Source organism: Pinus tabuliformis, chromosome J (genome assembly GCF_031772625.1).
Source record: "Pinus tabuliformis cultivar Carrire ecotype Pingquan chromosome J, CPIR1, whole genome shotgun sequence".
Lineage (NCBI taxonomy): Eukaryota > Viridiplantae > Streptophyta > Pinopsida > Pinales > Pinaceae > Pinus > Pinus tabuliformis.
In genome coordinates this window covers 1,584,661,504-1,584,687,427 of record NC_142295.1, presented here as the reverse complement: position 1 = coordinate 1,584,687,427, position 25,924 = coordinate 1,584,661,504, and the positions used below count along the sequence as shown (strand labels likewise).

General features: G+C 35.7%; 1 protein-coding gene across 1 annotated transcript; it reads right to left on the bottom strand.

Moving 5' to 3' along the window:
* Window positions 1–24,988: 24,988 nt before the first annotated feature.
* On the bottom strand, window positions 24,989–25,609 carry LOC149233542 (uncharacterized). Its single transcript, XM_089382224.1, has one exon. The coding sequence runs from the start codon at window positions 25,607–25,609 to the stop codon at window positions 24,989–24,991; it is 621 nt and encodes a 206-aa protein (XP_089238350.1).
* Between the last annotated feature and the right edge of the window lie 315 nt (window positions 25,610–25,924).

Here is a 25,924-nt window from a genome sequence, read left to right as displayed (position 1 = left end):
TAGGCACAATTAAATCCAGATTACTTAAATTCAAATTAGTCAAATAATGTCTTGAAATTTATGATTTCTTATGTTTTTATTATTCTAAAATATATATTGCAAACCTAAGTCAAAGTAAAAAATTCTATATATACTTCTCACTTGTGCAAACTGAGGACAGAATTAAGTGCAATCACATTTTACATGTTGAGAGAGATTTATAACCGCACATGTCATTACATCCATTACCACGATATTAATTATAACTTACAACTATTACAACTCCATTAATTATTACTGCACTCATTTATTTTCCTAAACAAGTGGATATTGCAACATATATATGTGTTAATTATTAATGCACTCATTTCTTTTCCTGAACAAGTGGATATTGCAACATATATATATATATATATATATATATATATATATATATATATAAAAGTTTGATTTTAATAAATATGATTATGACCGAGAGCATTTATTTTCCTGAACAAGTGGATATTGCAAAATATATATATATATAAGTTAATTTTTTCCAAAGAAAAAAACGGTAACCTTTTATTTGAAAAATGAAAAGTTACACTAGCAGATGCATTTAAGCATTCCATAAGTTGCCCATATGGGCTCGAGTGCATTTGCACCCCACGCAATGTTAGCAGAACTAACGTGCATAAAAAGAATAAGAAAAGAGAAGAGAAAGAGGAGAGAGAAAAAGGCAGAAAAAATTGAATTCCGGCAGTGAGTAAAAACTCACGCTTCAAGTTTTTCTCCCCTTTTTCTTTTCGACCTTACGCCACTCTCCTTGAGTGGGTTCGATCGTAGCTATGACTAACTGTGTTTCTGCATTTGGTGGTGCTGTATCCTTGTCTGAGTCTGAAGTATCTCAGTGGTGATGCCGTTTGATCCCTCCCATGCTTTGATCCTTGTCTGCATGATTTTGATGGAGCTTTGTGTTCTTGTTTTCTATTGCAGTTTCCTTCTGTGTCTCCATTTCTTGGGCTACCCCTACATTCTCTGCGTGGGTGTCATCCTCTTCTGCTTCTGATTCTTCATCATCTGAGTCAGGGGGAGGAAATTGCCATCCTTTCCTCTGCTTCCCTTTCTGCTTCTTTTTGCTGTTTGTTTTTTTTGCTTCTGGGCATGTGCTTTGCAGGTGTCCTGTCTGTCTGCAGAGCCTGCATCTGAAGGCAGTATTTTCATAGTCTAGTGCTTGCAGCCAGTTTTGTTGTTTATAGATCAGCCTTATGTTGTCTGGCAGCCCTTTGCTTAGATCTGCTTCTACACAAATGCGTGCAAAAGTGTAAATCCTTTCATCAGTCCTCTCCAGATCTGTTTTGATGTATTTCCCTATGTTGTTCCCAATTCCTTCCAAGACTGGTTCACTCCAAAAGTGAAGGGGAAGGTTGTATAGGCGGACCCAAACCGGTACTTTGGATACCGTCATGTTATTTGGATCGAAATCTGGGAACCATGGGGTCATGAACAGCCCCGATGTTCCCCAGAACCATGGCCCATCTCTGATGATTTTTTCTCTGATTTCCGAAGATGCAAATCTAACTATAAAAAAACCCTTGGAGCATAAATGTATATCACATTCCATGGTCCAAGAGGTGAAGATCCAATGGAATAGATCCATTGGTTTTGGCCAGAAGCTGTTAAAACGGCAGATTAGGGCCTGTGTTTCATAGGACTGTACGAAACCATCAAGCCCTGTAGCGTCAAAATTTAGGGCTGGGGTTTGCCCTAACTGATCTACTATGTATGGCCTAGGAGTATACCTGCCTTGATCTGGAGAGGACCCTGTGTCTTTGTTACCCTGAAGAATGTTCTTGTAGGAGGAGCCTCCTTTGGGAGGCTGCTGAGATGCTGGTTTTTTCCCCTTGTCCCCTCCTGAGGAGTTTTTGTCTCCCCCTGAGCTGCTTGGCTGGCCCTGAGGAGGGGCTCCTCCTCTCAGTCTGAGGTTCAAAAGAATGGTTTCCCCTGGGCTAATTCCATAGCTTCCCATGGTTCTGTTGTCTTGGAGAGACCATCTGCCATTGACTAGATGTTGGATCTGGCTGGGGTATCCAGTCAATGCACAGATTTTCTGCTTCAGCTGCAACACAGTGTTTTCTGCATGTACCCATACTAAAGAGGATTGCATCTCTGGGGTTTTAATGAAGATCTGAAAGGGAGTTACCTGATGTCTGCAATTTTGCTGAGTTCCTGCTTTGCCTGAGACGGTGACATTGCTGGTTTCCTTGTGATCTATCTGTCGGCGATCTTCCAGATCTGGTCTTCTAATGCGACATTCTACCCTTTGCTTGTCGCGATCTGCCAGCTCTCTGTTGGATCGATGTATATAGCCACCGATCAACTGCCTAAACTCCTGGAGGTCTTGCATCTTTTTCATATTTGTGATATCCGTCCTGGATCTACAAGAAAAGGGCCATGCAAAAGGGTCCGTAGTCGGATCTGCCCCATGCAACCCTACTACTTTGCATGCATGACCAGGGTTGGCAGATCCGGAATATGCCAGGCCGATTTCTGACAAAAATCCGCCCCCAAACTGAGTTCTGACCCCAAAAACGAAGACCGGCTGCAGATCTCTGGTCTCGGACGGATTTGTTTTCTTCTCCTTCAGATCGGCCCCAGTTTCATTTGGCCCATCATGCATTGGGCGGTATGGGCGAAGGGTAAACACTGTACCCACAACCTCCGGTAACTTCCAGGTATTTGGCCGCATAATCGAGGCTGCTTCAGGGGTTTGAGGAGGGTCATAAAACTCCCGCAGTGCGTTCTTGCTTTCGATCCTGTGGGGGGCTGCGTCCTTGCCCCCCACGCCGCCTCCGACGATCATCTTGCCGAGGGTTCCATTCCTTGCCCAGGTCGAAAACGCAGCGAAGGCCATCTCTCGTCTCGCCTGCCAAAAAAAACCGAGAGCTTTTCCTGCTTCCGAACACCTTACACTTAGTTTTTTCTTATGGCACACATCATATATATAAGTTAATTATTACTGCACTCATTTCTTTTCATGAACAAATGGATATTGCAACATATATATATATATATATATATATATATATATATATATATATATATATATATATATATATAAGTTAATTATTACTGCACTCATTTCTTTTTATGAACAAGTGGATATTGCAACATATATATATATATATATATAAGTTTGATTTTAGTAGATATGATTATAATTGTTCAGCAAATTTTATAAAGTATATATTTCCTACAACGTCAATTCACATTTTTGAGTTACACTTATTCATATAAAAAAAAATATATTTATTAAAATCAAATTGATAAATTTTCTTATTTTTAATCAATTTATTATTTAAATTAATATTTATAATAAAGTTATTATTTAAATTATAACATTGAAAATTTATATCATATTAAAAACTATTTTTTAACTTACTAAATTATAAAAATAAAAATATTACAATTTCAATTATTGCTAGAGGGATAGAGTCCTTTTTCAAATCTATACACCAAAACGATTGAAATGTAATGAGAAAATAATCCACACTTGTTGGTTCGAAACGCATTGGCCAAAAATTTCTCTTATGTGATTTCTACCGAAAGACTTTTCTTAGTTCATTATGGATCACAGAAGCTTGAATACAGAAAATCCACACCATTGTTAATTACCTATTCAAATGTAATTAGTAATTAAATTGTTAAAATTGGAAGACATAAAATATATTCATCAAACTGAGCAACTCTCTGTGAGGAGCTTCACCTGAAGACTGCCTCTGGAAGAACGCTCTACATTTCGTCATTAAACATCATGAATATGTATAGTTTACAAGCAAATAGGAGAGTTAGAACAACCTCCTAAAGTGTAGGAATTAAATCTTAATCTAAGTCTCACACATAACTAATGAATGGACTCTCTCCAAGAATACATTCTCCATTAATTTTAACACTGCCCCTTAATGGAGAAAGGGTTCACTAGTACTCCTAACATCTCCCTAAATAACTCAAATTTAATTCTTCCAAGAGGCTTGGTAAAAATATCTGCAGCATTGTCACAAGTATTACAATATTCAATATGGATTTCCTTTGACTGAACCTTCTCCCTAACAAAGTGAAACTGTGTATCAATATGCTTTGTGTTTTTATGAAACACTAGATTATTTTCAAGTTTGATTGAGCTCTGGTTGTCACATCTGATAATTGTTGCATCTTTTTGTTCTTCTCCAACATCATGGAGAAGTCTCCTCAACCAAACTGCCTCACACGTTGTTGCACACATTGCTTGATACTCTACTTCTACTAAAGACAAGGATACAATGTTCTGCTTCTTGTTGCTCCATGCAATGACCCCGGACCCAATTTTGAATGCATAACCTGTTATGGATCATCTGTCATCCAGATTTCCAACCCAATCTGAATCTGAAAAACTTGTCAATCTAACATCAAATGAATCAGTATATTTAATACCAAAGTCTAAGGTTCCTTGAAGATACCTTAAGACGCCTTTCGCTGCAACCCAATGATTCTCAAGAGGCTTTGACATGAATTGGCTCAATACACTAACTGCAAAAGCCAAATCCGACCTAGTTGTAGTCAAGTAAATTAGACTCCCAACCAACTGTCTATACAGTGTTGCATCGACCTCCTTAGAACCATCATTATTCTGAAGTTTGGTATTCTGTTGTAAAGGCATTGAGGTAGCTTTGCATTGATCCATTCTGAAATTTTTCAATAAGCTCCTAACATACTTTCCTTGACACAAAAAATTTTCGCCAGAATCCCTCCAGACTTCAAGACCCAAACAATAGTGTAACTCTCCAAGGTCTTTCATCTCAAAAACCTGTGACATCTTCTCTTTGATTTATTTAATGAGTTCATCAGCATTTCATGTAATGATAATATCATCCACATATAAATAAATCAAAACAATTTTCCCCTCCTCATCAAACACGGTATATAGGTTAGGGTCATTCTTGCTTCTTTTATAACTATGTTGTAGGAAAAGTAAATCAATTTTATCATACCATGACCTGGGTGCTTATTTTAGTTGATACAATGCTTTCCTCAATCTATAGACTAAATGTTCCTCCCCCTGTTTAACAAACCCTTCAGGTTGCATTAAATACACTTCTTCTTTTAATTCCCCACTTAAGAATGCATATTTCACATCTAGTTGGTGTATCATCCAATGATGTTTGGTAGCTAAAGCAATTAACATTCTAATTGTGTTTAATTTAGCCACAAGGGCGAAGGTTTCCTCATAGTCTATGCCTTCTTTTAGCGATTACCCCTTTGCAACCAGCCTAGCTTTATATTTGTCTATAGTACCATCTGCTTTAAATTTAGGCTTGTATAACCATTTGCAACCTATGGGTTGTTTTCCTTCAGGTAGTTCAACTAGATCCCAAGTTTTGTTCTTAAGTATTGACTCATATTCCTCTTCCATGGTTGCCCTCCATTCACTATATTGACTTGCTTCTTTATAATTAGAGGGTTCAACAACATTTAACATACTAGTTATAAGAGCACGATCCTTATATATTGTTTGCAACTAAATTTGCCTGCCTGATCTCCTGAGTGGTGGACTGGCTTCAAATATGTTTTGATCATCCCTTGGTGGACTTGGCCTGCTAACTACATCTGTACCATCCACTTCTTCCTTTTTCTGTTGTTGTTGTTGTTGTTGTTGCTGTTGATGTTCATGGCTATCCCTAGTTTCATCACTTCCATATTCCACCAGCAAAGGCATGTGCCATTCTTCATTGCCTCTATCATGGTTTCCATCATCAACCTGCTTATGGAATACTACATCTCTACTTGCAAACACTTTATGAGTAGAGGGATTAAACAATTTATAACCTTTAAACTTTGTGCAGTACCCAACAAAAATGCATTTAATGTCCTTTGAATCCAGTTTCTTCCTATCCTCTTTTGGAACATGAGAAAAATATTTGGAGCCAAAAATTCTTAAATGATTAATTGCAGGCTTAAAACCTAATAAATCTTTGAATGGAGTTTTAAAATCAAGGCTTTTTGTTGGACTCCTATTCTTCAAATATACTGCAGTATTTATTTCTTCTGCCCAAAAGCCATTAGTGTTGGGCATGGGATCCCCCACAACATGTTTTGGGGTTGAAAGCCCAAGTTTTGGTCAATTGTATTGTAAGACTCTGCGAAGTGTATAATCGAGTCATAGGCTTGTCCACCCTAAGCATTGTATTGTAATTTAATGTAAAGTTGTGTTGGCCTACCCATGGTCTGTGGACCATGGGATTGTATAAATAGAGCGAGGCTCTAAGTGTAAAGATAGATAAGCGGAGTAGAGGTATAGAATAGCGAAGGCATGGTTAGAGCATAGAGTGGAATCTGAAGCGTACTGGGTCATAGTAGTAGGTAGAGGCTCTGCAGCTAAGTGTGCAGAGGCCTAGTAGAGTCTGAAGTTGAGTGCACGGACCCCTACAGCTGAGTGTGCAGGGTGGAGTCGGGTCTGTACTTGGAATTGACAATTAATAAAGAGAAGTTTACTTTGTGCATCTGTTCTTGAATCTGTATTTTGATGTTATGCATTACTTTTATTCGGTTTATTTACTGCGCGCACTTGATGAATACTCGTATAAATGATTCTATGTGAATTTAATCTAAGTAATCAGCTAACTGAGACTAATTAAGGAAGACTTGTTTAAATAACACGGGCCGCGTTGCGGATAGAACTGCGCAAAGACACTATCACAGGGCGCGGGGTGCCCACAGGTGCGCATAGTGCAATAAGTGCGAAGGTTGGACCGCGTACCAATCACCACATATCAGACATCCCCAGGATGCGGAAACCTGGTTCTAGCACCCTCCCATACTACTTCGAGTGAGACCTCAGTCCGTGCTCCGCGGACTGTTGCCGAAAGGGCCAGTAGTACTAGGATTAGCTTGGCTAAATCACTTCCGAACCTAGGTCAGGCCCCACTAAGCCAACAATTAGACAGGTTCTTACCTTTTAACGTGCTTTGTGCACACTCCACGGGGGTTTTGTTCTTCCTCTATGCAACCTCATTATATTGACGAGTGTGGGGTATTGTCAACTGTTGAACTATCTCATGGTCCTTGCCATATTTGATGAAACCACCCTTCCTGTATTCTCCCCCTTGATTTGAGCAGAGAATTTTGATGAATTGTGCTATCTATTTTTCAATCATCCTTCTGAACTCTTTAAAATATTCAAAATTATGACTCTTCTTTCTGAGAAAATATACCCAAGTAAATCTCACGCAATAATAAAAAATAATAGGCACCTCCTAATGACTTCGTCTGCATCATCCCACATAAATCAGTGTGCACAAGCTCTAGTATATCTCTCTTATTTCTATCTAAGTTTACAGGAAAATCATCTATGTGCATCTTCCCAAGAGCACATGTTTCACAATCAACATGAACATTCTTTAAAACAGGAATACCATTGACCATACCTCGTTTCTGAAGTAGCAGCAAGTCATTAAAATTGATATGACCGAATCTTTGATGCCATAAGTCTTCTATAGTCATAATTGATGAAGTCAGGGCTTGGTGTGGTGCGCTTCTTACATTCATCTTATACAGGCCTCCCACTCGAATACCTAATGCAATTGGCTTCATACGATCCAGCAGATATTTAATAACATAATAAGATTTAGAAAACTTTGCCTTAAGATTTTGATCTGTTATCATATAAACATAGAGCATATTATTTTTTTTTCTGGGTACATACATTACATTTTGAATATGCCTAATATTTCCATCAGGCAATACGATAGGAACATTACCATACCCTTTGATTTGGTACCCTCTATCATCACGAAGGTATATATTAGCACCACTACTGGTTTCTTTGAAATTTTCAAACCAATGTCTATTACTTGTCATGTGAGTGGAAGCCCCTGAGTCCACAAACCAACTTTTTGCTTCATCATCCTCGACAGAGAAAGCAGAATCATATACAAATAATCAGAGGTTATGATTATGATCTTCATCAGCAAAGTGCCCTGCATGCTTCTTATGTTTATGTCAACCTTCATCAAGCTTATTCTTATGGCAATTTCTAGCAATGTGACCAACTCTACCACAATAAAAACATTTGGGTCCTGAATCACTTCTGTTTGAAGACATACCTTGAGGTGGCTTTCTTTGTGGTGTACCTCCACCTTTCTATCCTGCACTTGCCTTCCCTCTGAACGACTTCTTCTTCGCCAATAAAGCAAGATTTGAACTCTGGGGTTTCATAGTCATCTGCCTTTCTTCCTCTTGCATCAGAATCCCTATCAATTCTTCAATTTGGGGGTTTCTCTCTCGCATTCAAGCCTGTGATAAACATTTGATAATCATTAGTCATACCATTCATAGTAATCGTGACAAGATTAGTGTTTGACATTGTATCCCCTATGTCATCTAGCTTATCTCTGAGCTCCTTGATTCGAGATATGAATGCAGCCACTGATTCATTCTCCTCCATTTTAATGGAGAGAATATTACTCTTCAGAAACAGCAGGAGATTTGTGTTTTTGATCTCGTACAGGTCCTTGAGAGTTGTTTAGATGTCATTTGTTGATTTACATTCTCGGATGTGAGGGATAATACAATCTTTCACTAACAATTTTAACAACACTTTTTCTTTATTCTTCCTCTTTTACTAGTCCTGGATTGTTGTTGTTGTTCCACCTATAGCTATGGTTGGCTTCAATTCATCGCTGCTTGTAATCGCCCATGGGTTTTTCCCCTCATGCAGGGTCTACAGCTTAAATTTTCAATTAGCATAATTGGATTTGTCAAGATTATTGCTCTCGTTCAGGTATGTCTTTGCCATCTAATTATTCATCTTAACAGGTCTACCTCAAAAAAAAAATTGACCTTTAGCAAAGAAACAGATCTATCTCTAGATCTAAAAAAAATGGTGCTCTTAATACAACCCCTTTCAGATGGGCGCCCCAAACCACAACATTTTCCTTTAAAAATATTATAACCCTCTAAAAGAATTCAAAGGAAAAACAATGGTTTCAACAATATTCTCTTCACAATGATTTGATGCCTCGTCTTCTCAACTCTCTAATGCATCAACACTTGATGTTTCTCCAGCAACTTAAAAAAACATTGCCAAGGTCACAACTCCACCGATCTGCTGGGAAATACCATAGATATGCACAGTCATGACACTGCTCCATCATTCTACTCCACAATGGCACACACCATGATACTGCTCTGAGGTCGTGCAGTGCAGCAATCTCGTGCAAGCAAGTCAGCCACTGATCGTCTTAGCCACCAATTGGCCTTCGTTCCACGATACCACCACATCGTATTTTCTTCAACGCTTCATCATTGCCTCTGCAGCCACACAGTGATCGACCTGCACCACACATTTGAATAGTCACCTCACCTCGTCGTCCTGCAGCCACGAGCATCTGTCAACAATACCCTTCATAATGGCAGTGTAGGGATCTCACCGCACCAGCAAAACGGGCTCATCTAGCAATGCGCCAACATGGCGGAGATGTTTTCGGTGGCACTGTCAAATAGCGTGGGAGATCAACATATCCCACAGCCTACCTTCGCCTACCACCGAATCCCACAGTTAACGCCCAACAATCTGCACCTTCACAGCTCCTCCACACGGTTAGTGCCCAGCAAACCTCAGAAGCTTCTCCACGACCTGTAGTAATCGACGGCATCAAACCACTATGCTGCTCCACGACCACCTGAAGCCACAACTCATCTCGCTCTCTCCTTCACCACTTAGTTGCACACTATGGATTCTCCACGCCGGGCCACCAACTGGCCTTCATTCACGCAGATCCACCACTCACAGATCGCACTTTGATCCTGCGTGAAGGAAACTCACCTTCCACGTTGACAACGAACGTCGTGCCACCAATTGCCCTGCGAGAAGGCAGCACAACTTGATCCACGATCCGAGCAGCCACACCAATTCTAAGCAGCCACGATTTAACAATCAGCCACACCACGAAGCCTCAAATCCAAAAACCAAGCCACATATATCGTGCAACCGGAAATTACTCTCCTACAAACAGATCACCACTTCATTGATGCCAACTCGTAAACCCCAAATGTTGCCACAACACCATGACTTCGCAGCAGATCCGCAACACTCTGATGGCTTATCTGCTTTGATTTGTTAATCTGGTGCATAGGTGAGTTTCGGTTGATATGCTCTCTGATCCCCATGCAGCACACTAAGCCACTCTCTTTCCCAGCAGCAGCACGTCCACTCTTAATTGACCCTCTGTGTTTTTAACTTCAACAGACATTCGACAACCTCTAATCTGGTCAACCTCCACGGGTTAGCCTCCACGTGTAGCAACGCCTCTCCATCACGTAAAGTTGCATTGAGAACTCGCGTTGAGGAGAAATTCTTTAAGTAAAGCCGAAACAACATGTTTCTCTCTCCAATAAGGGCATTGATCAATGATAAACAACCCATTTCTCTCTCTAGGAAGGGCACTGATCAACACTATTGTAAAAACAAGTAGCATGTTGATCTGATTAATCTTCAAAAAAACAAAACAAAATAAATAAAAAATTAAAAAATATTAAAAAATAAAAATAAAATAAAATAAAAAATCCTCGTGCTTTGCCTCCTCACCAGGCCTTCTTCACACTAATCACCAGAAGCCACAATACAACTACATGGGCACTCTCAATCACCAAAGCACTTTGGCTTTGACTCACTCAACCCTGAAGCTCTGATACCATGTTAAAAATGGAAGACATAAAATATATTCATCAAACTGAGCAGCTCACAAGTGAGGAGCTTCACCTGGAGACTGCCTTTGGCAGAACACTCTACATTTCATCATTAAACATCATGAATATATATCATTTACAAGAAAATAGGAGACTTAGAACAACCTCCTAAAATGTAGGAACCAAATCCTAACCTAAAGCTCACACATAACTGATGAACGGACTCTCTCCAAGAATACATTCTCCATTAATTTCAACATAAATTTGGTTTTTTTTAAACTATCAAATACTTACAATTTTAAAATTTACATATCATTATTGATATTTACATAAATTTTAAAATTTCCAGCTTTAAGGCTCGATCGAGATTGAGATCGTAACATGGGGTTACACAGGAGCTTAATCGAGGCTTTGATTAAACGCCCAATCGAGATATTTTTAAGAACCTTGATAGCTTGATAAAGTGATTAAAAATTGCTTGATCGAGTGCTTAAAATTGCTTGATCAAGCATCGTTTTTTCACCAAAACATGCCCTCGTTTCACCAAAAAGTGTAACCCAATTCCATGCTATCACCCGAATGGAACCTCTTCTCCTCTTAGTGGCCTATTTATAACATAGACCAATATCCAACTAGGGGTTAGGATTGAGTCTATCAACTCTCAATTAGAGTTACGACTTAGATCCTTCTAGATTCTTCTTCATGTGATTATCCCCTTTTCCACGAGTAACTGGGGCTAACATGGGATACTCTTGAATTATGGTGGTCAATTTCAATAGTTCAAGTACTAAGAGGCATAACTTTTGCATATGAACTCTATTTGATGTCTTTCTTACATCGTAGGAAAGGTCTCTAAGTGTTGGATAGTGTCACGAGTTCCAATGCTTAAGTGGGAAATTTTTACCCTCAAAGTGTTATTTAAGGCCTTAAAATGGCCCTAGAAGGTTTTAGAACCCAATTATCCAAACTGAGTCACACTAATAAAATTGCTCCTATAAGTTGATTACTCCCATTTTTCCACTTTGAAAGTATTGAGATGGATGAAAAAAATTATAGTAATCTCATATCTATTATCTATGTCGGAGAAAATGTTTTTACTCCTTGTGTGTAATCGTATGTAACATTTCATGTTTTTTTAGAGTTTACAAAGCCTTCTCTATTCATTGGTTGAGGGCATTAGACTTTCAAATCAAAATAAATAGATGTTATAGATCTTTTAATTCTCAATTGAGTTTCCTTCCCTTACCTTTGGAAAATAAATGTTATGGATCTTGGATCCTCTAACTCTTTTGATTCAATTGCTTTTCTTAATCTTGGTAAATATTCTATTATATCAAAACTTTGTAAAATTAAAATGAATATCTCAAATGAAGATATATATATATATATAGAGAGAGAGAGAGAGAGAGAGAGAGAGAGACCCGAAGGTTAGCTCAATTGATCAAGTCCTCATTGTTAAAGCACCTTTGCTATTGAGAAGTCACAAGTTCAATTCTCTCGACACCCTTTGGGTCAAACTTTGTAGTTGAGCTGGGAGGAAGTAATCCCTTTGGATGGATTTGTATAAATATTTAGTGAACTTAGTGGTCATTAATCTTTAGTGAATCCCCACACTCACACACATATAACTATAGCATTCAACATTTTTTTTAACTAAGTTATATCTTAGTGGTTAAATACATGTGTTATTTTTTTAGTTTCTTCTCCCTTTTATACCAAATATACAATATAGTTTTATGATAAGAAAAGTCTAATACACATGTTTATGATGTACATATTTTATATATATGAGAAAAAAGTACACATATAAAGCACCCAAAATTTCTCTTAACTAGGTTATATATTAATTGTGGGATATATGTGTCTTTTGCTAAGCTTTTCCTTCCCCTCTCATGTAATTTATGTTATGTAAGTTTGTGTGAAATAGAGAGAGAAAAAAGTGTGATACATGAGTCCATATTATAAATTATTTATTGAAGTGTAAAATTTTTGTTTGGTTATCTTTGAGCTATTTTTTAATGTAATTATTGAGTTGAAAGTAGCCTTAAGCAATTGCACAAATTTTGTTTCTTAAGAAGATTTATCCCAACAAACCATGTTTTAGCATGCATTACCATTAAGGAGTATTAATGTGAAATAGAAATTTAATATATAATATCAATCATTAGTCCAAGATTGTTCATAAAGCAAAATTAAAGTAAGAATAAAATTTATAACATTATTTTAAACATTTACATTTCAAAACCAATTATTAAAATTAACAAAATTTTAAATTAAATAATATTTTACAAACTATCTTTATCACATAATAATTATGTGTATAAATTTATTCATAATACTTATATTTAAAAATGATATTAAAATACATAAAAATAAATATATATATATATGATATAATATCAATGAGTAACATCTATCATAAGCAACCCACTGTACATAATACTAAAATATATGATATAATAATATTCATTGTTTATCTTACGCGTGAACGTAATCATAACCACAACGCCAATTACATGCATCAATTGCAAATTCACTGTAGAGTCGACTGTATCTGGTTAGCGCCCTTATCCATTCAATTTGGGAGTGAGAGAGTAGTTAGTTAATTAAATAAAACATGGAAGAAATTTTATTCAACGTTTCTTGAATCTTGTTTCGTCATATAAATGGAGTTAGAGAGTAGTAGGTTAATTAAATAAAACATGCGAGATATTTGATTCAATGTTTATTGAATCTTGTTTCGTAATATAATTATTTAGTAGGTAAATAATATATTTTCGGTAAGGTAGGGAATGAGATATATATTATTAAATATAAATAGATTTATTTTAACTATGGATTTAACATAAGTCGAGAGGATCAAATTTTTTCACTTACAATTTTTTTAGTGCAAAATACAATGTGTTATTTTTTATTATTTAAATTGTATTTTTAAATGTTAAATAAAAAATATATAAGACTAAATAAAAATATTAATAATAAAAAAAAAAAAGTTAATTTTTTTTATAGATATATATGAAGTTGATATCAACCTAAATTAGTTAATATGGATCTTCAAATAAATTATTTGTCTCAGATTTTATGCTTATGTGATTCATGATATAATGTTCATATTTTCCGAAGAAATCACATAGAGAATAAAGGGTCGACGCGTTTCGAACCTAGATCTAGGTTCATCATCAGGATCTAGATGATGAACCTAGATCTAGGTTCGCAATGGGTCGACCCTTTGTTCTATATGTGATTTCTCTGGAAAATATGAACATTAAATTATTTGTCTATTTAAAACATTATTTTATTTTTTATTTTTATTTTAAAGAGGCATGGATGGATGGACAAACTTACACATCCCCTTATACTGGGCTGTAAATGAGTCTCTCGGCTCAATTAAGATTTATAATATTTAAATCTAGTTATATATATTTTAATTTATATTATAATATTTTATTTAGCCGAGATAAAGTTGGAATTTTGCTAATGTAGGCCAATTTTTTTTTTTTAAATCTAAAAATTAAATAACTATACGAAACATTTAAAGAATGTATACTCATAAAAAAAAAATTACAAGTGAAGAAATTGGATCCCTCTAGGCTCATGTTAGATCCATATTTAAGATAAATCTATGCTGGTTTTATTTTTTACTAATTTATGTAAGTTAAGATAATTGATGTTAGGTCATCAAAATGACTCTCAATTTCATTAGGTCTAACCCTAATACCTTGGATTTTTGTCTAACCTAATGTCTTAACAAAACACGTTATTACTATTTGATCTCGCATATAAACAACTCTGGCATATATAAGACAATCTGTCTATGGATATTTTGATCTCTTTTATCCCTCAGCAGCCTCAGCGAGATCTGTGACTCGTTTATAAACACTTTGACGCTCATAACTAAACTCAATAAGTGGCTTGTCTATGCATCCACAAGGGTTTAACTCTACGGTGATATCTCTGCAGCCTCGAATTTAAACTTTGTGAGATCTCTATGGTTTCGGGTTTGCGATTTATGGTCAATTTATAGAAATTCAAGATACAATAAGATCCAATCCAGTCTGCAGGCTGCGGTTCAATCCAATCCGATCTGCGGGTTGCAGTTCGATCCAATCCGGTCTGCGGGTCGCGATTCAATCCAATTCGAGGCAGGTGTGGTCTGTGGTCTGGTTTGTTGATATCAGGTGCACACATTCCTTATCTTTTTCTAATACATATCTGCTCATATATTTTCAAGTATGAATAATTCACCACAGCTACCAAAGATTACCAAAGGTAGACCTAGCACAGTTACTCTACAGAGCCTTTATGAGTATATAGAGTGTTTAGAGAAACGTAAAGAAGAAAGAGAAGTCAAGCTACAAAAAGAGTTAGAAGCTATGCTCGAAAATAAATTCACATCTCTTAAAGACAAGATCCAAAACAAATAGAAAATAAAATAGAAATATTGGAGAATAAAATGGAGGCAATGGAAACTAGATTGTAGGTTATAGAAAAACAAAACCAAGATATGAACCAAACATCCCAGCAAGGAGATGTTGATACTTTAGAGAATCTTAAAATGAAGGACATTGTTAAAGAACTAGAAGAAAAAATTAATAGCAGCCTCACCCTAAATAGTGTGGCAAGTAAATTAGATATCTAACCAATTAAAGATGAAATGAAAAAATTGATAGAATTAGACCATAAGTGTAACAAAGGGGCCTTGAACCTTATAATCTTTGGTTTGAAAGAGGAGGTAGACGAGGATACTTTAGCCATAGCCCAGACAGAATTACATAATAGATTACAAATTGAAACAATGTGTCTCACAGAAGTAACAAGGTTGGGGAAATTCACTGAGAATAAAGGAAGGCTGATCCGAATAAAGGTGACCTCTACTAACCATAAGTATGACATACTTAGTAAAACCTCAAGTCTAAAAGGAACGGGAATATTTATAAATGAAGATCTCATTCCAGAAGATCAAGCAGAATTAAGAAATGAAGTTCAAAAGGTAAAAGAAGCTAGGAAAGAAGGAAAATGGGCAATAATCAGAAATAGAAAAGTCGCTATTCGAGATAGAAACCAAAAAGATAGTAATAAATAGCAATTCAACATGATTCGAATTCTTTCTTGGAACTGACGGGGCTTTCCATGGAACAAAGGCCCCAAGCTAAGTTGGATCTCGAATGATGTTGATATTATATTGCTTGTTGAAAATTGGGAGCACGAAGAATCTAAGGTCCCTAACATAGATGGCTTTGCACTATGGTCTACCTAGACAAGTGATCCTCCCGTAAAGGCATTGGGGGTATAGCTTGTTACATTAAGAAGAACATCTCCCCCCATGCTAGGATTTATAAAAACGACCCTTACAACCAATATAGTTGGATAGAGATCACTGACATTAATGATAAAAATACCTACATAGCAATCTGTTATTTTCCCCCCATCATTTATAACTTCTATAAGAAAAAGAATCTAGATAAAAATAATCCTTATAATGGTTTAGAGAATGATATTTCTAGCATAAGGAATGAAGGTAATATCCTTTTAATGGGTGACTTTAATGCTCAAACTTCAAGCAACCAAGCTATTCTTCTAAGCAATCATTCCAACCCTAATCCTCTTTGGTTAGACGAAGACCCTACTCTCGCTAGCTGGTACAAAAGGAGCTGAAAAGACCTCGAGGAGAATTTGTTTGGGTCGGAGCTAGTCAAGCTTTGTAGTGCTCAAGATCTCATAATTTGCAACGGTCTAAAGAGGTGGCCCAATTCTAGCCAGATGACTTGCATCCATGGGCTTGGTAGCAGCGTGGTAGACTATGTTATTTCTGATATCCCTTTATACAACGAAATAATAAATTTTGACATCTTAAATGACCACGAGCTTGACTCTGATCATAGGCCTTTACTTATAACTCTCAATTTTGTCATGCATAGAGATCCCATAGAAGATAATCCTTATAGCCAAAAGAACTTAATCTTTGCTAGAAATAAAAACGATCTCTTTCTAAATGAATTAAAAACTAATTTGCTTCCTTTATCTAGTATAGACAACATAGAAGACCTCTATCATAATGTTACTACAACCCTATCATATTCTATTAACAAGTTCTCAATTGAAGTTTCAAGTAATAAAAGAAATATCAAAACCAACCCATGGTATGACAAAGATTGTAAAAGTGCGAGGAGAGCAATTAAAGAAGTTGTTGATGAATCTCTTAAAATTGGCAAGATAAAATATACAAAGCCCTAACTAAAAGGAAAAAAATGCAATATATTCGTAAAAGACAAGAGAATCTCTTACACCTCTCTAAGGTAGCTCCTAAGAAATTTTGGAGGTAGATTCTAACTAGGAAAACTAAAGATAATAATAAAATTACTTTACACGACTAGAATTCCTATCTTAAAAAGCTTTATGAATCTCCAAATGTCATGGATAACTTTGAAACACTACTCACAATGAAATAAGTTTTATCATTAGAAGACATTGATTTTTGGGTTAAACGCCTAGCAAATGGGAAAGCTAAGGACATTGAAGGTTACCAGGCAGAAATCTTTAAAATTGGAGGTCTTGTCCTCATCCCCAACATCCACAAGCTTTTCAATCAAGCAGTCAAGCAAGGGTTCCCTAAAACATGGACTCAGAGCCTCATTATCCCTATTTTTAAAAGTGGGGATACAAATAACCCCTCTAATTTTCAGACAATTATGATCAGCCCTCTCTTAGCCAAGTTATATGGTATTATTTAGGAAAAGAAGTTGAGCATATGGCTTGATAGTGAAGGTAAGCGGGCTAAAGGCCAGGCGGGTTTTAGAAGGTAGCACTCAACAACGGACCACCTTGTTACACTTAGGATCATTGTGGAGGAATGTCACAATGATAAATCCAATCCCTTTTGTTGCTTTGTGGACTTTAGAAAGGCTTTCGATACGGTTCCTAGAAACAACCTATGGAATAGATTAGAAGAGCTAAAGGTTCCTTTCGATTTGAGAGATGCTACTATAAGCTTATACGAGAATGTAATTGCCAAGCTAAAGAGCAATGAGGAGTGGTCGAAAGATATTAAATGTAATATCGGAGTTAAACAAGGTTGCCCCCTCTCCCTACCCTATTTGGCATTTACATCGACAAGCTAGAAGGTTGTTTAGAGGAAGCAGGTTGTGCTGGCATGATCTTAGCTGGGATAGTCATCATCCTTCTTCTTTATGTTGACGATATTGTTCTTCTCGCAAGGTGCCTATCTAATCTTGATAAGCAACTTAGGCTTCTTAAAGATTTCTGCTCTACCATGGGTATGATTGTTAACACTGACAAAACAAAAGTTATGATTATCAAATCCAAGAAGGACAATTATGCTAATTTTATGTATGACAATAGTAACTTGGAGGAAGTGTCTTCTTACAAGTATCTAGGAATTGATATTCATCACAAGCTCAACTGGAACTATAGCATTGAGAAAAGGATTAATGGGGGGCGGAAATCTTATTTTGGTCTTGAAAATAATTGTAAAACAAACAACCTCGTAATGTGGGATAGAAAGAAGTTCCTCTTTGAAACTTTAGTCACTCCTGTTATCTTATATGGATGTGAGGTTTGGGGTTGTAGCATCTCTAGAGAATCCTGGAGAAAGATTGAGCAAATCCAGAAATTTTTTATAGCATATAACCTCAAAATTAAAAGCAATAGAACCTATCCTATTCTCCTTATAGAAGCGAGTCTTTCCCTTATCGAGAGCCTAACTATGACTAGGCTTATGTTGTACAAACACAAACTCAATAACATAGGAGACCACTGACTTCCTAAGCTAGTTTTAAATTCCAGCGAAAACCACCCAAGGCTCAAACGAGGTTGGTATAAAGACACGAGGGCCTGGTTAAACCATTGGGAGATCTACGAGAATGTTTCATTGCAAAACATTAATAACATTAAAAATATTGTTACTTCTAAGTTCAAAGAAAAAATGTGGTGTGAGAAAGATTTAGCAGCTAAAAGAAAATTAAGATATTATACGGAGGTCATCAAGCCCACCCTACAAGATCAAAAGTATCTCTCTGTTTTAACTAGCTCAAAGAAGAAAATTAATATAGCCAAGATTAGAACAAACTGTCATGAGCTCCATAGTGAAACGGGTTGTTGGGCAGTTCCTAAAACACCATGGATGGAAAGGATCTGCCATCTTTGTGAGAATATGAACATCGAGGATGAAAATCACTTCCTCTTAGAGTGCCCCGCGTACAACCACATTAGATCTCAGTTTCATAATCTTTGTTGCAATACTGACCTTCCTAGCCTTTTACGATGTCAAAATTATAGTGAGTTCCGAAGGCTTCTCTCCAAGCTTGATCGTGACCTTAAAATTGGATTTTATATATATATATATATATATATATATATATATATATATATATATATATATATATATATATAATCACGATCTACACTGAGAGAGCTAAGTTTTTCATATTAAAATTTTATTTTTTAATGCAAAATTATATTTCTTATTATTTTTCCAAGTTTGCGAAGTAATATTTTAATTGCATTTTATAATTTAGGCATTATGTTTAAAAGAAATTAAATGAAAAATATCATATGAATTTGAAAATATCAAAGGCATATGCCATTGGATAGAGGATTCCTTCGTGAATCCAACATGATCAACTCTACCACCTAAAGGCAAATTTCGTCCTAAGTCTGATAGGGTACAAAATGGTGTTGCAAAGAAATATGCAGAAGAGGAGCTAAAACTCTGTTGTTTAGGCCCTCAACAGCTCAATCGAGCACTTAAAACACTTAAAAGTGTTTGAAATTTAAATTTCAATTAGCTCAATCAAGTTAAACTCTCGATCAGGTTAAACAAAGGCTAGATCGAGCCTATAGCTCAATCAAGCTATCATAATTATCTAAAAGAAAAAAAATGAAGCCTCTCCATACTTGCCTTTAAGTGAATCATAAAATTTATTTATTCCACAAATAATTTTTATAAATATTCAAATATATTCTAAACTCTAATTTTCCAAATTTTATTTTATTTTACCAAGAAAATAATTATAATAATATATAGATAACTTTCTACAAAAAAAAAAAAAAAAAAAAAAATTAACTCTGTTTTTCCAGTTTTGAAATTCTTAAAAATGATAATTAGTTTATTGTTTTGATTTTAAATATAACATATTTTTATACTTAAATTTTTTAATGTAGAAATTTTCAATAAAAATAAATCAAATTATAATAAATAAAACAACAAACTAAATTAAATTAAATTTTATAATATTATTATTTTAAAAATAATTTCATATGCACATTTAAATCTAGATTACTCAAATTCAAATTATTCAAATAATGTCTTAAAATTTATGATTTCTTATGTTTTTATTATTTTAAAAATATATATTGCAAACCTAAGTCAGAGTAAAAATTTCTATATATACTTCGCACTTGTGCAAACTGAGGACAAAATTGAGTGCAATCACATTTTACATGTTGAGAGAGATTTATAACCGCACATGTCATTACATCCATTACAACGATATTAATTATAACTTACAATTATTACAACTACATTAATTATTACTGCACTCATTTCTTTTCATGAACAAATGGATATTGCATATATATATATATATATATATAAGTTAATTATTACTGCACTCATTTCTTTTCATGAACAAGTGGATATTGCATGTATATATATATATATATATATATATATATATATATATATATATATATATATATATATATATATATATAAGTTTGATTTTAGTAGATATGATTATGACCGAGAGATTCGTGTTTATTAATTGTTGTGTTTATTAATTGTTCAGCAAATTTTATAAAATATATATTTCCTACAACGTCAATTCACATTTTTGAGTTACACTTATTCATATAAAAAATAATAATATTTATTAAAATCAAATTGATAAATTTTCTTATTTTTAATCAATTTATTATTTAAATTAATATTTATAATAAAGTTATTATTTAAATTATAACATTGAAAATTTAAATCATATTAAAAACTATTTTTTAACTCATTAAATTATAAAAATAAAAATATTACAATTTCAATTATTGCTAGAGGGATAGAATCCTTTTTCAAATCTATACACCAAAACGCTTCAAATGTAATGAGAAATTAATCCACACCATCGTTAATTACCTATTCAAATGTAATTAGTAATTAAATTTAGTTTTTTTTTTAAATCCTTTTTCAAATCTATACACCAAAACGATTGAAATGTAATGAGAAAATAATCCACACTTGTTGGTTCAAAACGCGTTGGCCAAAAATTTCTCTTATGTGATTTCTACTGAAAGACTTTTCTTAGTTCATTATGGATCACAGAAGCTTGAATACAGAAAATCCACACCATTGTTAATTACCTATTCAAATGTAATTAGTAATTAAATTGTTAAAATTGGAAGACATAAAATATATTCATCAAACTGAGCAACTCTCTGTGAGGAGCTTCCCTGAAGACTGCCTCTGGCAGAACGCTCTACATTTCATCATTAAACATCATGAATATGTATAGTTTACAAGCAAATAGTAGAGTTAGAACAACCTCCTAAAGTGTAGGAACTAAATCTTAATCTAAGTCTCACACATAACTAATGAATGAACTCTCTCCAAGAATACATTCTCCATTAATTTCAACACTCCCCCTTAATGGAGAAAGGGTTCACTAGTACTCCTAACATCTCCCTAAATAACTCAAATTTAATTCTTCCAAGAGGCTTGGTAAAAATATCTGCAGCATTGTCACAAGTATTACAATATTCAATATGGATTTCCTTTGACTGAACCTTCTCCCTAACAAAGTGAAACTGTGTATCAATATGCTTTGTGTTTTTATGAAACACTAGATTATTTTCAAGTTTGATTGAGCTCTGGTTGTCACATCTGATAATTGTTGCATCTTTTTGTTCTTCTCCAACATCATGGAGAAGTCTCCTCAACCAAACTGCCTCACACGTTGTTGCACACATTGCTTGATACTCTACTTCTACTAAAGACAAGGATACAATGTTCTGCTTCTTGTTGCTCCATGAAATGACCCCGGACCCAATGTTGAATGCATAACCTGTTATGGATCATCTGTCATCCAAATTTTCGACCCAATCTGAATCTGAAAAACTTGTCAATCTAACATCAAACGAATCAGTATATTTAATACCAAAGTCTAAGGTTCCTTGAAGATACCTTAAGACGCCTTTCGCTGCAACCCAATGATTCTCAAGAGGCTTTGACATGAATTGGCTTAATACACTAATTGCAAAAGCCAAATCCGACCTAGTTGTAGTCAAGTAAATTAGACTCCCAACCAACTGTCTATACAGTGTTGCATCGACCTCCTTAAAACCATCATTATTCTGAAGTTTGGTATTCTGTTGTAAAGGCATTGTGGTAGCTTTGCATTGATCCATTCTGAAATTTTTCAATAAGCTCCTCACATACTTTCCTTGAGACAAATTTTTTCTCCAGAATCCCTCCAGACTTCAAGACCCAAACAATAGTGTAACTCTCCAAGGTCTTTCATCTCAAAAACCTATGACATCTTCTCTTTGATTTCTATAATGATTTCATCAGCATTTCATGTAATGATAAGATCATCCACATATAAATAAATCAAAACAATTTTCCCCTCCTCATCAAACACGGTATATAGATTAGGGTCATTCTTGCTTCTTTTATAACTATGTTGTAGGAAAAGTAAATCAATTTTATCATACCATGACTTGGGTGCTTGTTTTAGTTGATACAATGCTTTCCTCAATCTATAGACTAAATGTTCCTCCCCCTATTTAACAAACCCTTCAGGTTGCATTAAATACACTTCTTCTTTTAATGCCCCATTTAAGAATGCATATTTCACATCTAGTTGGTGTATCATCCAATGATGTTTTGTAGCTAAAGCAATTAACATTCTAATTGTGTTTAATTTAGCCACAGGGGCGGAGGTTCCTCATAGTCTATGCCTTCTTTCTGCGAGTACCCCTTTGCAACCAGCCTAGCTTTATATTTGTCTATAGTACCATCTGCTTTAAATTCAGACTTGTATAACCATTTGCAACCTATGGGTTGTTTGCCTTCAGGTAGTTCAACTAGATCCCAAGTTTTGTTCTTAAGTATTGACTCATATTCCTCTTCCATGGTTGCCCTCCATTCACTATATTGACTTGCTTCTTTATAATTAGAGGGTTCAACAACATTTAACATACTAGTTATAAGAGCATGATCCTTATATATTTTTGGCAACTAAATTTGCCTGCCTAATCTCCTGAGTGGTGGACTGGCTTCAAATCTGTTTTGATCATCCCTTGGTGGACTTGGCTTGCTAACTACATCTGTACCATCCACTTCTTCCTTTTTCTATTGTTGTTGTTGTTGTTGTTGTTGCTGATGTTCATGGCTATCCCTAGTTTCATCACTTCCATATTCCACCAGCAAAGGCATGTGCCATTCTCCATTGCCTCTATCATGGTTTCCATCATCAACCTGCTCATGGAATACTACATCTCTACTTGCAAACACTTTATGAGTAGAGGGATAAAACAAATTATAAGCTTTAAACTTTGTGCAGAACCTAACAAAAATGCATTTAATGTCCTTTGAATCTAGTTTCTTCCTATCTTCTTTTGGAACATGAGAAAAATATTTGGAGCCAAAAATTCTTAAATGATTAATTGCAGGCTTAAAACCTAATAAAGCTTTGAATGGAGTTTTAAAATGAAGGCTTTTTGTTGGACTCCTATTCTTCAAATATACTGCAATATTTATTTCTTCTACCCAAAATCCATTAGTGTTGGGCATGGGATCCCCCGCAGCATGTTTTGGGGCTCAAAGCCCAAGTTTTGGTCAATTGTATTGTAAGACTCCGCGAAGTGCGGGCACGGAGCGTGAAGTGTATAATTGAGTCATAGGGTTGTCCACCCTAAGTGTTGTATTGTAACTTAATGTAAAGTTGTGTCGGCCTACCCATGGTCCGCGGACAATGGGATTGTATAAATAGAGCAAGGCTCGAAGTGTAAAGATAGATAAGCGGAGTAGAGGTATAGAATAGCGAAGGCATGGTTAGAGCATAGAGTGGAATCTGAAGTGTACTGGGTCATAGTAGTAGGTAGAGGCTCTACAGCTAAGTGTGCAGAGGCCTAGTAGAGTCCGCAGATGAGTGCGCGGACCCCTACAGCTGAGTGTGCAGGGCGGAGTCGGGTTTGTACTTGGAATTGACAGTTAATAAAGAGAAGTTTATTTTTGCATCTATTCTTGAATCTATATTTTGATGTTATGCATTACTTTTATTCGGTTTATTTACTGCGCGCAGTTCATGAATACTCGTATAAATGCTTCTATGTGAATTTAATCTAAGTAATCAGCTAACTGAGACTAATTAAGGAAGACTTGGGTAAATAACATGGGCCACGTTGTGGCTAGAACTGCGCGAAGACAGTATTACAAGGCGCGGGGTGCCCGCAGGTGCGCGTAGCGCAGTAAGTGCGAAGGTTGGACCGCGTACCAATCACTGCATATCAGACATCCCCAGGGTGCGGAAACATGGTTCTAGCACCCTCCCATACTACTTCGAGTGAGACCTCAATCCGCGCTCCACGGATTGTTGCCAAAAGGGCCAGTAGTACCGGGATTTGCTTAGCTAAATCACTTCCGAACCTAGGTCAGGCCCCACTAAGCCAACAATTAGATAGGTTCTTATCTTTTAACATGCTTCATGCACACTCCACAGGGGTTTTGTTCTTCCTCTATGCAACCTCATTATATTGAGGAGTGTGAGGTATTGTAAACTATTGAACTATCTCATGGTCCTTGCCATATTTGATGAAACCACCCTTCTTGTATTCTCCCCCTTGATTTGAGCGGAGAATTTTGATGAATTGCACTGTCTTTTTTTCAATCATTCTTCTAAACTCTTTAAAATATTCAAAATTATGACTCTGCTTTCTGAGAAAATATACCCAAGTAAATCTCGTGCAATAATAAAAAATAATAGGCACCTCCTAATGACTTCGTCTGCATCATCCCACATAAATTAGTGTGCACAAGCTCTAGTATATCTCTCTTCTTTCTATCTAAGTTTACAGAAAAATCATCTATGTGCATCTTCCCAAGAGCACATGTTTCACAATCAACATGAACATTCTTTAAAACAGGAATACCATTGACCATACCTCGTTTCTGAAGTAGCAACAAGTCATTAAAATTGATATGTCCGAATCTTTGATGCCATAAGTCTTCTACAGCCATAATTGATGAAGTCAGGGCTTGGTGTGGTGCACTTCTTACATTCATCTTATATAGGCCTCCCACTCAAATACCTAATGCAATTGGCTTCATACGATCCAGCAGATATTTAATAACACAATAAGATTTAACAAACTCTGCCTTAAGATTTTGATCTGTTATCATAGAAACATAGAGCATATTATTTTTTATTCTGGGTACATACATTACATTTTGAATATGCCTAATATTTCCATCAGGCAATACGATAGGAACATTACCATACCCTTTGATTTGGTACCCTCTATCATCACCAAGGTATATATTAGCACCACTACTGGTTTCTTTGAAATTTTCAAACCAATGTCTGTTACTTGTCATGTGAGTGGAAGCCCCTGAGTCCAAAAACCATGTTTTTGCTTCATCATCCTCGACAGAGAAAGCAGAATCATATACAAACAATCTGAGGTTATGATTCTGATCTTCATCAGCAAAGTGCCATGCATGCTTCTTATGTTTATGTCGACCTTCATCAAGCTTATTCTTATGGAAATTTCTAGCAATGTGACCAAATCTACCACAATAAAAACATTTGGGTCCTGAATCACTTCTGTTTGAAGACATACCTTGAGGTGGCTTTCTTTGTGGTGTACCTCCACCTTTCTGTCCTGCACTTGCCTTCCCTCTGAACGGCTTCTTCTTCGCCATTAAAGCAAGATCTGAACTCTGGGTTTCATAGTCATCTGCCTTTCTTCCTCTTGCATCAGAATCCCTATCAATTCTTCAATTTGGGGGCTTTCTCTCTCGCATTCAAGCCTGTGATAAACATTTGATAATCATTAGTCATACCATTCATAGTAGTCGTGACAAGGTTAGTGTTTGACATTGTCTCCCCTATGTCACCTAGCTTATCTCTGAGCTCCTTGATTCGAGAGATGAACGCAACCACTGATTCATTCTCCTCCATTTTAATGGAGAGAATCTTGCTCTTCAGAAACAGCAGGCGATTTGTGTTTTTGATCT

Coding starts and splice junctions, on each gene's coding strand:
- LOC149233542 (XM_089382224.1), bottom strand. CDS start 25,609: ATGGCGAAGAAGAAGCCGTTCAGAGGGAAGGCAAGTGCAGGACAGAAA.